Source organism: Columba livia, chromosome 12 (assembly GCF_036013475.1).
Source record: "Columba livia isolate bColLiv1 breed racing homer chromosome 12, bColLiv1.pat.W.v2, whole genome shotgun sequence".
In the NCBI taxonomy this organism is placed as follows: domain Eukaryota; kingdom Metazoa; phylum Chordata; class Aves; order Columbiformes; family Columbidae; genus Columba; species Columba livia.
In genome coordinates this window covers 13,587,093-13,599,699 of record NC_088613.1, presented here as the reverse complement: position 1 = coordinate 13,599,699, position 12,607 = coordinate 13,587,093, and the positions used below count along the sequence as shown (strand labels likewise).

Here is a 12,607-nt window from a genome sequence, read left to right as displayed (position 1 = left end):
TTCAAATCTATAATCTTGGTAATGGATACACTACTGGCCTTTCTTGAAGAACATTGTGATTTAAAAAATAGTATTCAGATAGCTGAGTGCCAATTACATTTCATGCTTTGCTTGATAAGAAAGCTTATTTCAAAAGCTGCACCCCCTAAGCTTCCTTTAGTAAAATGTTAGTAGATTACAAGTGCATTGGCATAATTTCAAAAATCCTTTAATATACCCATGTAGGTTTCTGTACACATATTTGGTGCCTGTAAAGAGTGCCAGATACACTTTATTAGACAAGAAGCTGTCTGTCCAAGTGGTTGCTGTTGTGCTGGCAACGGGCAGGACTGTTTATCAGTACCAACACATCCTGTTTACTGCAACCATACCAAACAAATTGGTTGGTTTGGAAGAAAATTACAAAGTGTTTTTTCCTAGGAAGACAGACAGAGATCACTTGCTAAACTGGTCACTTGAAAAGTTATTGGATCAACTTCTGGGACTTCATTAAAAATGAACACAGAACAGCTCCTAGTGCAGTAAATGTGTGGTTTAGATGCTTACAGTACTGGTTAGATGCCTGTTGCTTTTCTGTCAAGTTTGCCTGTCAGTACCATATTCAGCTTCTGCTGCTTGCTTTTCAAAAATGCAATTGTTTGGCTTCTGAGCTTTGAGTTTTTGGGAACATGGCTATTGCATTTTTGGTATATTATTGTGGAGTGCTTTTGAAACATTCTGGAACATTTAAACTGGAAAAAACTATGTCAAAACAATTCTTGATATACAAAGTGCGGACTATATCTCAATTTTACACTTTGATATAAGCAGTGGATTTGAGCTCTTGGCTTTCAATGTAGCAGGGGAACAAAGCCAGTTTTGATAGACAGCAATACTTGATGTGCATCAAATTACTGTTCATCTTCCTTTCTTGTTCCAGGCTCTCCTGAGTGCAAGTGGCTGATCTTTTTCATTTAGATACATTGTGGAGCTGCTCAGAGTGAAAGCTATTATAAAGCTACAGAGTTTGGTCAATTAAGAGTAGTGAGAATCGGCTCCTTTTATACCTCACTTCCTAAAGAAAGACACCTTTTTATTGTGACAAGGTTCATCTTCACTCTTACTGAAGTGCAGTCTTAGTTTGTTTTTACACTTTTATAGATATGTAGGCCTTTTAACTACAATTATATGCTTTGATTCTGGGATTAATCTTTTGCTGAAACCTAGGTTTTTCTTTCAGGATGAGCAATGACCAGTTAACAGTGAGAGAGTTCTTTTGAAATCATTCTGAAAAATAAAGCAGAAACTGCTTTGAGAAAGCTCTTCAGTACTTTTACACATTTTTTTTTCCATTCCTACTTACTTGCTTCCTATTTCACAGTACATGCCAGTACAGCCTGATGCCCCTGCACAAGTGACAGGCTCAGTTTCTAGGTACTTCCTGTCATATGCAGAGATAGTTCAGGGAAGATTCTTAACTGAGTATGCTGTTGGTTTCATTGAACAAGTCTTGCTCTTGCACAAGTAAACACTGAATATAAGCATCCCAGTCCAATTGATTTTTCCTCTCATATCATTTGAGGAGAGGATAAAGCTGGTAGAACGGATTTGTTGGGAGAGAACTCGTACACTTAAGAACTAAGCAGAAGACCCACAGCAAGTCACAAAAGTCGACAGAAAGTGAAAAGCCTCATTGGATACCAGGCAGCTCCTTGAAAATGGCGTATTTTACTTTTCATAGACTTTGAGGAAGAGATGACGTGTATTTGTTTTGTTTGGGTTGTGTTTTAAATAGTAAGAAAACCCCCACGAAATCCAACCAACCAAAACACAGCCCACAAAGGAACTGGCAGTGGTAGGGATGCAGTGAGCCAAAGCAGCATGAATGACTTGTGAACATTATTCATTTTGTCTGTACCCAGCAGTTTCAGAACATATGGTCACAGGGATCATGTCAACAACAACTTAGAATAATGTTGTTTGTCTTCCAAGACACAGACTTACCAGCAAAGAGCAAGTATTTGATCAGAGCAATATTTGAACCCTATGTTTTTAAAAAAGTTCATAGTAAAGTTGCTTTTTTTACTCCCTTAATAATAAACTATGTGATACAAAGATACAGAAAAATTAGCAATGCTGCTGCCATAGCAAGGAACTTTGAAGAACAGAAATTCTAGGTTGAGTAATTTCAGTGAGCACGGACCATAGTCAAGACATATGAGGTTAAACTGAATTTATAACTGTTGTGATACACACAACAGTTTTCTGTTCTGTTTCGTACTCTTTCCTGTTTATAACAGCTTTGTGAGAAGATTATTTGTCCTTCATGGAAGTAGGAAATGAAGCAGCATGTGAGCAGAGAGGAATAATACTTTACATAACAATGGGGAAGCCAATAGTATCATCTGACTTCAGTACAAGTGAGGTTCCCTGTTAAGAAGTAACAGGAATTGACAAGATTACAAATGCTTATGATGGGTTACATAGAATCTGTTATCTTCTCCTAGAGGAGAAAGTAGGCAAAAATGATGGCTTATCATAATATTCAAGTGTGGTGTGTGCCTAAGTTACCCACGAACACCCACACAAGTTTTATAAATGTTTTCCCATAAATGCATGAAACAACTGTTTTTAAATATAAAATGTTAACTGATGGGATTACTGCTTATCTTATAAATCATTCAGGAATTAGTAAATTCAGAATACTGTAAAGTGACCTTAACAGATTTAGGAAGCCTATCTTAGCCACCCAAGCTTTGCCTGAAGTTCAAATGTGAATGCCTATTTGTAAAATATGAAAATTAAAATTGTATATCTGGTTTACAGATGGAAATTTTATCAAAGTCTACTGCTGTAACCTTTACATTTCTAGTTTGGGAAAGCTTCCACCAAGCTGTAAATAAACTGCAGAATGAAATTGAAATTGCACTGCTGGAAGACAGTAGAACAGTAGAGAACGGAGGGCTGTAAAGGTTAGAGAGGCTGCAGCAGACATTGCCTGGTACATTTCTAGCTCAGTCAAGAAACTGTGTGCTAAATGAAAAAGAGTTTCCCCATCTCACTATTTTCTGTTGATGAGAATAAAGCAGAGGGAAATCCAATTGACATAGAGTAGAGAGGAAGAACTGAAGCAGTTGTAGTAAAGTGGGTTGCCTGAGAGCAACAGTTCTTGCTGCCCCATTATTTAATATAACAAAACAAACGAAAAAAGAATCTGGTTTTATGAGAATTAAGACTGATAGCAGTACCAGAAATAAAGCACTGCATTGATACAAAAGTTAGGATTAAAATTGGTTATTTCATTGTTGAACGTTTTGTTGCAAACTCTGTCTCAAGTCTGGTTATAAACTAACTTCTACTACTCTATCACATTTATTAGTTCACCCAGTCTGTGGCTAACGCTTTTACAAGACAAGACTTAAAACTACTATGAAAACAGCTCTTATTGCATTCAAATTTTACTTTGGTATATACAAAATTAGACAGAAAGCCTGCCATATGCCTTGCAAAGAGGGACAGACTCAGGCTGAAGTATCTCGGTTTTGAGCTCATCTGCTAACTTTTGAACTTGGCAAGCCAACATGGGCTTACCCTTCGCATTTCAGATGTGTATATAAACCTCTTGTTTTTAAGGTGCCCTCTAAATGTGGCTGCCACAAAAATTAAAATGTATATGGCATCAGCATATATGCTTAGCTTGATATGCAGTTGCCTTTTTCCTTCTTTATGCAAATACTTACCTCTCCTAATGCAACTGGAACACTGCATGTAACCATCTCAGCTATTAATAACTGTCAAGTTCTTATCTGTTTATGCACTCACACAATTACAAATACAAACATGCAGCACAGATCCATTACAAAGCCACAGTATTTTAGAAGTTACTCCAATTTTATAAGTAAAAAATCATTCACAGCAGGAGACTAGGAAGAAACAAAAATGTAACAAGAAAACAGGCAACACCATACAAGAACTAACTACTTGAATCTGTTAATAGCCTAAAATCTAGTGAAACTCATGTTGGCTTAGTACTGAGACCAATGTGAATTTATACAGAGCCACTTGTAAACACAACATAACTAACTAGTTGTTTACAAAAAGCTGTAGTCAAGAACATTTAAGGTCTGTTGTTATTTCCTGTTATCTTCACACCTAGATACGCATCATGGTGCAGTTTTGTTGATGTCATCGCATACAGGACTAAGTCATTGACGTTTCACTAGCTAAACCCTGAACAAAGAAACAGGAGAGAATAAGCCCATGTACCTTCAGGCCAACCTGTATCCACTAGTACTTTTACTGCAGTTTCCTTGGCCTACATCATCTAAAATTACAATTGCTGCTTTACTGGCTGTACAGCTACAGTCCTGTAGCTCCCAGTACTGGGATGCTACAGAGCTATTCCCTGACTGCCTCTAACTTAGCTTCTTTTATTCAGAAATGTGTTCTAAACTACTATGCAGCACTCCTCTGAAAGTTTCACATTCCTCAGGCGAGTTCTCCTTTACTTCTCACATAAAGACATAAACTAAATATGTTAATTTGATTTTGTTATAAGGACATAACTTAATACTTCCACTACAATTAGGAGAGCAGTAAGAGTATGTTTCTTTAAAAAAAAAATAAAATAAAATAAATAAATATATATATATATACAAATTCATATACACAAAAATCACTGAGGAATAGAAGGCAGGACTTTTTCCAATTACATTTTTTTTACTCTGTTAGTGACTTTTACATTTATATTCTATGCTTTCAAAACAAGTATAAATACATAGAACTGTTATGAAGGACAAATGGAAAATATTTTTTAGTAATAAAAACATTCTTCCATCTTCTATGTCCTCCATATCTGATAATACTATGCAAAGAACACTTGCAAGCTGGAAACATGCATCACACATTCAGCACACCTGGTACATTCTCCAGTGCCATATTGTCTCCAGTGATTTACTCTGATCACTACAAGGACCAAGAAGAAAACCTTATAAGAAAGCCACCTGCCACAAGCATCTACCTCAAACTTCTTCTCCCACTCTTCCCAAAACAGTCTGAAATTAACACAAAACCACAGTTTCCTGTTCATACAGGAAGAGCACGAATCTATTAGAAACTCTTAATAACATTTTTGGTTTATAACAGAGAAGGTGTGGTGATATTACAGTATGTGCTACACCTTAAGACCAAATATTACCACACCTAGGTGGACCGAATACCTTCAGCAGCTGTATCAAATTACCCATTTTCCATGTGTTGGCTTCTTCCAGAATTGAACTTCCAAGGTATTTCTCAATTTCTATAAATCAGATGAGTTTATGGTTTATATCACAACATAGGTTACAATATCATGTAAGCGCCATAGCAGATCCTTTTCAGATCTGCCCATGTGGATACAATGTGCTGCTTTCACACCATGCCCAATTAAACACCTATCATGAGAAGATGGTGGAAAATCAGACAATCATAATTTATTACTAGTGCATGAACATTAAACAAACCAACAAAAAAGGATGGAATTCTAGTGCACCATAGCACCAGTCGTACTAATTCTAGCAAATAATAAAAAAAAAGAACACATAATAAAAAGGAGGGCATTTGCCTGGTTCAGTTTCATGGTCTTGTCTGTCCCAATGCCACACAAAAACTTAAGTCAGTAGAGCACTCAGGTAGGTATGGAGACTGCTTAGCCCACACTGCTGCCTCAAAAAACATGAATTGTCATCCTTTTCTCCCATACAGTTATTTAATAGTTAAGAAGTGAAATGTATTTGCTTTGCAGACTATGTTATTAGCACTTTTGTCAAGTAAGATTCCACTTATCTACCTATCAGGAAGTTATGCTTGAAAGTGGGAAAACTAGAGGTGCTTGCTCCACCAATAACGTAGGAAAAAGCTACTTGGTTCACAAGATCTTACATTTAAGATCGGTTTGATACAAAAATAACATGCAAGTTTAAGACACGTTAGCTTTGTCTACCTGCAACTTCATAAATTGCTACACAAATACTAAACACTTTCAACTGTTAATCTTCTCTCAAAATTATCTGCTCTACTACCATAACCCTCTAAAATGAAAAACTTATTTCCTCCAAAATAAAGTTACTAAATTATTTAAAAATATACTGAATGTAAAGAATGACCACAATATACAAAGTTGTAAGGAACTGCATAAAAACATTTATTTTTGTGATTTCCTAACTTCTTGTGGTTTTAAGGTTGAACAAGTAAACTGATGAATAACCAACTGAAATTGTCAGTTGCTTCAGCAGCAACTGCCATCTCTTGTTTTACTTTACCTCTAAATTTAGACAGGGATGAAAAGAATTAGAGGAAAGTTTTTAGGCATTATTGCTTACCCCTAAAGAACTGCAACTGACGCAGAACAGGTTAAGTCATCTGGTAACCCACTCAACGATCAGCTATTTTTTATAATACAAAAAACAAAGTTCATCCTCAATAACTTGGATATTCACTACCACAGTGCTTAAAATATCAGAAAACATCACTTCTATTTGATACGAACACTTGCAGGTCTCACTGTAATTGTCTTTCACATAGCCTGGGTAGAATCTGCTTTGTTTGCAAAGCTTCCTGTGCTCCACAGAACAGCTCTACAGTTTTGTCTTACAAGCTGTAGCTCAGGAAGTTTAATTACCGCAAACAGATAGGCTTATCACTGTATCTATCACCTCATTTAAACAGTGCCAATATCAATGCACATTAAAAGCTAAAGCATCTACCTAAACACAGCACCAAGCATGCCCTGCACTACCATATTAGAAGTAGTGCCTAATCAGTATACTTTTCAGCAACAGAACCAGATCTTCCCAAGACATCAATTTTACTCTTTGTTAGCTGTTGCACCCTAACTAACTTACTTCACTTGCTGCAGTATCTTGACTTTGATCCAGTAAGATCAAGAGTCTTCTAAAACACAAAAATTTCAGTTCAACTTTTTCCTCAGGCATCCACTTGAAGTAAGAACACTTTGCAAGCACACACTGACTTTACTCAAGAGACACAATGATCTCAAATGCAATACATTTTACTCAGATGCCAAAATCCTCTGCTCAACCTGACTCATCATTCATATATGCAGTACACAAACATCTAAACAAGTCATGTGTAAAAAGCACACTATGTCTCCACAGGAGAATGACGTTAAACACCCTCAGGAGTGAAAGGTGATGGTGTGACGTAGGTCCTGTAGCACATAACCTGTCCGAGAGTGACTAATACACAAATTTAAAGCACTCGTCAACTCTTGCACTGATCTGGGTGGAGCAATATAGCTGTGAAACCATAGCTGTGAACCTCCCAAGCACACTCAGTTTACTTCTGTTTTAAAAGTAATTGATAAAAGCTTTTATCCACTGTTTGGTGCCAGTTTATAGCACATTAGTCAGAATGTTGAGTTCACAGCTTTTGATTCATCTCAAAGCTCATGGGATTTAAAAGACTACACTACTAAGCATAAACAATTTCTGCTTTTAAAACAAAGTATGAGTTGCTCCTTGTTGGATGAATCACAAAATCCCCTTGCTCTCCAACTAAATAAACTCTCTCTTACCCCCAATAATGTGTTTTTCATGTTATACAAGACCTTTCTCTTAATCTGCTTTTAAAGACAGCATCACAGTCAGAAGACAGCCCATTTCAGAAATTTAGTGTGAAGTATCTATCACTGAACAACTACCACACAAACCTGAAGAGAATTTGGGGGTAATGGAGCATGCTTTTAGTGTGGCAGTACCCACTACACACACAGAAGTATTTCTACTCATGCTAATACCAAACTGACATGATATATTATTAATTTTAAAACATCCATAAACCCTTGGCCATATTAAGTCCTAGTTAGCCAGTGTTCCAATAGTCAGGAAGCACCACAAATATTATAAATACAAATAACACCTCTCTTCAAGTACGCATTCACAGAATTGTCAATATTTGAAAGAATCTCATTCCTATCTCACCTTAATCCAAACTCCTGTCAAAAAAGCAGGGGCAACACCAAATTCAAACCAGCTTGCTCAAAGCTTTGTCCAGGTTTCCAGGTCTTGAAAACCTCCAAGTACTGGGATTCCAGTGTCTCTGGTCAACCAATGCTTGTATCCTCCATATTACTTTTTTCCCCTTATACACATCTCCTCTTCAGTGATCTCTCCTGCTCCTTTCTGACCTCTGTCTCCCATTCTTCTCCCATGAATTTCTGTAAAAAGCCTGGCTTCAACTTCCCAGCTGAGAAGATTAAAAACTTGAGAAGACTTTGGGTTCAGTCAACCTATGATAGCTATGTCAAATCAGACCCAACACTTTCAAGGACTTACCAATTTCCTAAGTACCCAACAGAATTATATACTTCCCATGTAATAATGAAGTGTTAAGGAGAGCACACAACACCTAAATTAAGAATTAACAAACACAGGAATCCCAGCAATCTCCCTGACAACCTTAATTTAGTCTGTTTCCCCTAGTACAACAAGCATACTTTTAAACAAGCAAAACAAGCACATTGCCAAACCCAGTTAGGAATGTAACTGCTCATTGCCATCTCATGCCAGCCTATTCTCTGGGCTGGCAGGAGATCAGATGATTGTTTGCCAAAACAATTTAACTTTTTTCTGCCCATTTCATTGTAAACATTGTAAAATAATGACAAAACCATCAGGTGTTCATTCCCACCTCCAGTCCTCGCGCCAGCAAAAAATTAGGAGAAAAAAAAATTAAATCTGAGCTCTTTCAGCCATTGCAATGTTTCAAGGTGTTCGTAAGACAAACATTAGATTTTAGAAATATACTCCAGTTTACACACTACTAATACAAAAACTGGAAGTCAATTTTCATTGTGCAGTTATGTTCAACAAATTATATGAAACTTCAATGACTCTCAAAATGACCTAAAGCACAACAAAATAGTTCTAATATAGGCCATCTTCAACTATTTGTGTGTGTACCTATGTGTGCATTATCTTACAGAAAAGTACTTAAAATCATCGTTTTCTAGCACAGTTTCTCTCTTGATAGCCTTAATCTTCCTGTCAATCAGGAATAAATGACATCAAGCAGGCCCATTGCCCACCTTTTACTTCCAGATAGAGAGCATGAGGAAACAAAAAACTTCCACCTTCTTTTCCTAGAGTCTGCCTTCCCCCAGAATAATTACTTCAGCTTTCCCAGCTCCCTGTCATCTAGAGCCATTTTTAGTCTATCATGTAAAAATCATTCCCCTAGACTTCTTTCCAATGACTTGCCTAATTTCTGCTGCTATGCCAGGAACTAAAAATAAATCCTCTGTCATATGCAGTTGCACACCCTCTCCCACCAAGCCCTTGTTCAGCACTCCACTTGATGTGTGAAATAAGTTCTGGAGAAGAGACATGCTCCTCTCAGCACACTGTAGAGTTCCTTGAATTATATACAACAAACTGACAGAGTGCAGGTTGATTCATCACTGTAACTCAAACTTGATGAATTATAACTTACGAAGCTGAACCAAGAAAATCTCCACACCAAGCTCTAAGAAACTTTGTATACTAACTTGGTGACAACTTAACACTTGCACTAATACTGTGGTTTCCTTTACAGAAGTCCCAAATGTATCTTTAATCTTATTTGCAGAACCAATCATTTAAAATTAAAGCCAGCAAAAATTAGTAACACTATTTTCCCCTACAATGGATAAAGTCTTTCCCCAATCACAGTCCTGCTCTTCCCTTGCAAACCCATGGCAGTAACTGATAAATCTGGCTGCCCACTCGCATCACTTCAACTTAAAATACACCCAAATCTCATCCTTCTTCCTCCTCAGAGGTAAATCCCTCGTCATGTCAGTTTTATACATCTTTTGTGTACATCATTTCCAGAAGGGGGACTGGAGGGAGCAGGGACAAAACACACCCACCAAAACACACTACTTTCCCATTCAACCCATTCATTCTATCATGCCATCAGAAGCTAAGTCATCTTATATTGGGGCAGAACTGTCTTTCAGAAGGTATCTGATTCAAGCAAGATACCACTACTCTCATCCATGTTCCTGCTGGACTGTAATCATCCACTTAAGAAACAAAAATATACGATTGCAAAGTCAAATATTAACATAATGTACTTTTTCCACTAAACAGAACAATTGAAGTCTACACCAGTGAGTCCAGAATAACTGAAAAGAACATGCAATGGAAATAGTTCTGTTCAATCCATTTTTGAGCTCACATCGCTTTTTTTTTTTTTTTTTTGATTATGCAGCTCTTTCAGAACAAAATGTTCTCTGCTAGAGCAAAATTCAAGTTTTTATCCTCAGCTACCAATAGAAGCACCTTCCTGTGTGATTTTTAAATCACTTCCCTGCAGAAATCTTCAAGCAGCCTTCCCAGCTACTTCAGCTAGGAGATAGTAAAAGTAATATAAATATAAGCAAACCTCTTTTTATATGAAGATGTTTATTTATATTTATCCTACGCAAGGAAGTATGAGTTTGTTTCCAACAACACCACAAAACAAAATAAGACATTCTATTTGTTTACCTTTTCTAAGATACACACGCTTACTTCTAATACAAACACGCTTCAATTTACTCCATATTCTGGCTTCCTGTCATTCTTCTAAACAGTTGTAACTTTCAGTAACTTTTCAATACATCATTCATTACAAATGTAACATCTTCCACACCTGCATTAAGACTTAGTTTTCAGGGACATAAAAAAAAAAACAAACATCACACCATAGTTCTCAGGCCGCTCATCCAAAGGTTCTGCTGAACTACACTCAATGAAATGAAAACAAGGTAGGAGCACTTAGATAGCGACTTGGTTTTACTACTATGTGTAAAAACTCTTGCATAATTAAATAGTACTAGTAGTAGTCTAGTCCATAAGAAGAGTCAGGTAAGTTTTAAATCTCCACTACGCTGCTGCTCTTGAAAATCCATCAGAGAGAGAACTGAGGTAAAATGATTTGACTCAATGTTAAAACAAATAAGTGTAAGCAACACAAGCAAAAAATAAAAAAGAAACAATATCATATTAACTGGTTTTGCTGCTACTGCATTTATAAAGTGAGATACAATCCGGTGCTTTTAGGTTTGAAATGTACCTGTACTTCAAGATATCAGGTCTGTACGGAGAAGTATCTTTTAAATCAAAAAGCAAACTCTACAGTCTTAAGGAGGATTTGTGTTCAAAAGCTTGTCAAATCTTTCCAAAGAGACTGGACAACATCCAAATCTTTATTTTCACATTAATTCAGAAGTGCACGTGGGAAGCACCGCGATCACATCATAACCAGCAACATTCTGGATGCTTCAAAACAGACGCGGGGCGTGGGGGGGGGAGGAAGGCAAACGTATGATCTTTCACTCAAACCGTGAGCAGAACAGAGGTTCCTCAGCAGGTCCTGCTCCCCGGCCGGTGTTGTTGCCGCACCTCTCCCCGCAGGGACCGCCCGAGCGACACCCGCGCGGAGAACGTGGGAATTCCCAGCTCCCGTCAGCGCCCACCCTTGGAGCGCTCCGCAGCCGGACCCTCCGCACGCCCCCCGCCAGCTGCCACCTCTTTCTTCAAAGAGCACCCAAAAACACCCACGGAAGCTCATGGGTTTTTTTAAAAAAGAGCCTTTAATTGGTGAAAGCCCCGCACCCCCCAGGCCGCACGCCCCTCCGCCCCAGATTCTCTACTTGGGAAGCGACAAGACGCATCCGAGCCGCCTCCTCCTCCCCCGCCTTCCTCCTTGTCTCCAGGCCGTCCCCTGCCCCCTCCCAGCCCCACAGCTCACTCACCAGCTTGGGCTTGTTCCTGCTCTCCTCTTCCGCGGCGCGCACACTCCGCTTCGGGTTCATCCTGCGAGAACCCACGGGCTCCTCGCCGCCGCCAGCGCCCGGAGGCGCCTGACCCTCCATCCTCCCACCGGCTCTGCGCCCCAGCACAAACGTCCGTTCTCACCGGGGCTGTATCCTCAAGGCCCCATAGGACCGACACGCAACACCGGGCGTCTCCCCGTCCCCTCCCAGCCGCGGCTGGAGCGGTTCCTGGTCCCGCTGCCCCGCCGCCGCCTCGCAGACGCCGCACGCACGCGCGCCGCCCGCCCGGCCTTACCGCGCATGTGCCCGCGCGGCGCGCACGCGCGGTTCGGGCACGCGGAGGCAGCGGCCGCCGCCCCAAGGGAGGGAGCGGGGAAAGGTTGGAAATGGCGGAGTATGGGGGGTTCTAAACAGACACGCTCGTTGGAAAGGTGAAGTGTGAAACTGGAGTGACCGGCCCTGGCTTTGACAGCGCGGAGCCGGCCTGTAGGTGGATTTTATGCCGAGGGTTCCCGGCTGAGTTGTTCCTCACAACATTTTGCAGGGGCTTTCGAGAGAGCAGGGTGGCCGGCAGCGGCCGTTTTTGATAAAATCCTTGTGTCCATCTGATGTGCCTCGCGCAGCAGCTGCTGAGCCCTGGGTGCAGAGTGCCCAGGCACTTCACATGCCAGCGGTTTCCTAATGAGGTGGCTCAGGCTTAAGTGTGTTTCCTTGCATCGAATGTTCTGAGTTCGAAGGGACCCACAAGGATCATCGAGTCCAACTCCTGTCCCTGCATGTGACAACCCCACAGTTCACACTGTGTCTGGGGGCGTTGTCCAGTCTCTT

At 39.7% G+C, this 12,607-nt stretch overlaps 1 protein-coding gene across 5 annotated transcripts in view; it reads right to left on the bottom strand.

Annotated features, from left to right (window-relative positions):
• Nucleotides 1-12,067, bottom strand: part of DIAPH2 (diaphanous related formin 2) — a 212,389-nt gene extending 200,322 nt beyond the window's left edge. For 3 of the 5 annotated variants that reach the window (XM_065077866.1, XM_065077867.1, XM_065077868.1), the window contains exon 1: nt 11,759-12,060. In XM_065077866.1, coding sequence (XP_064933938.1) covers nt 11,759-11,878 — 120 coding nt within the window. In that variant the 5' untranslated portion in view covers nt 11,879-12,060. Of the gene's footprint in view, nt 1-11,758 lie in introns of all 5 variants that reach the window. The other 2 variants (XM_065077869.1, XM_065077870.1) reach the window with 2 other exon arrangements.
• Nucleotides 12,068-12,607: the final 540 nt, after the last annotated feature.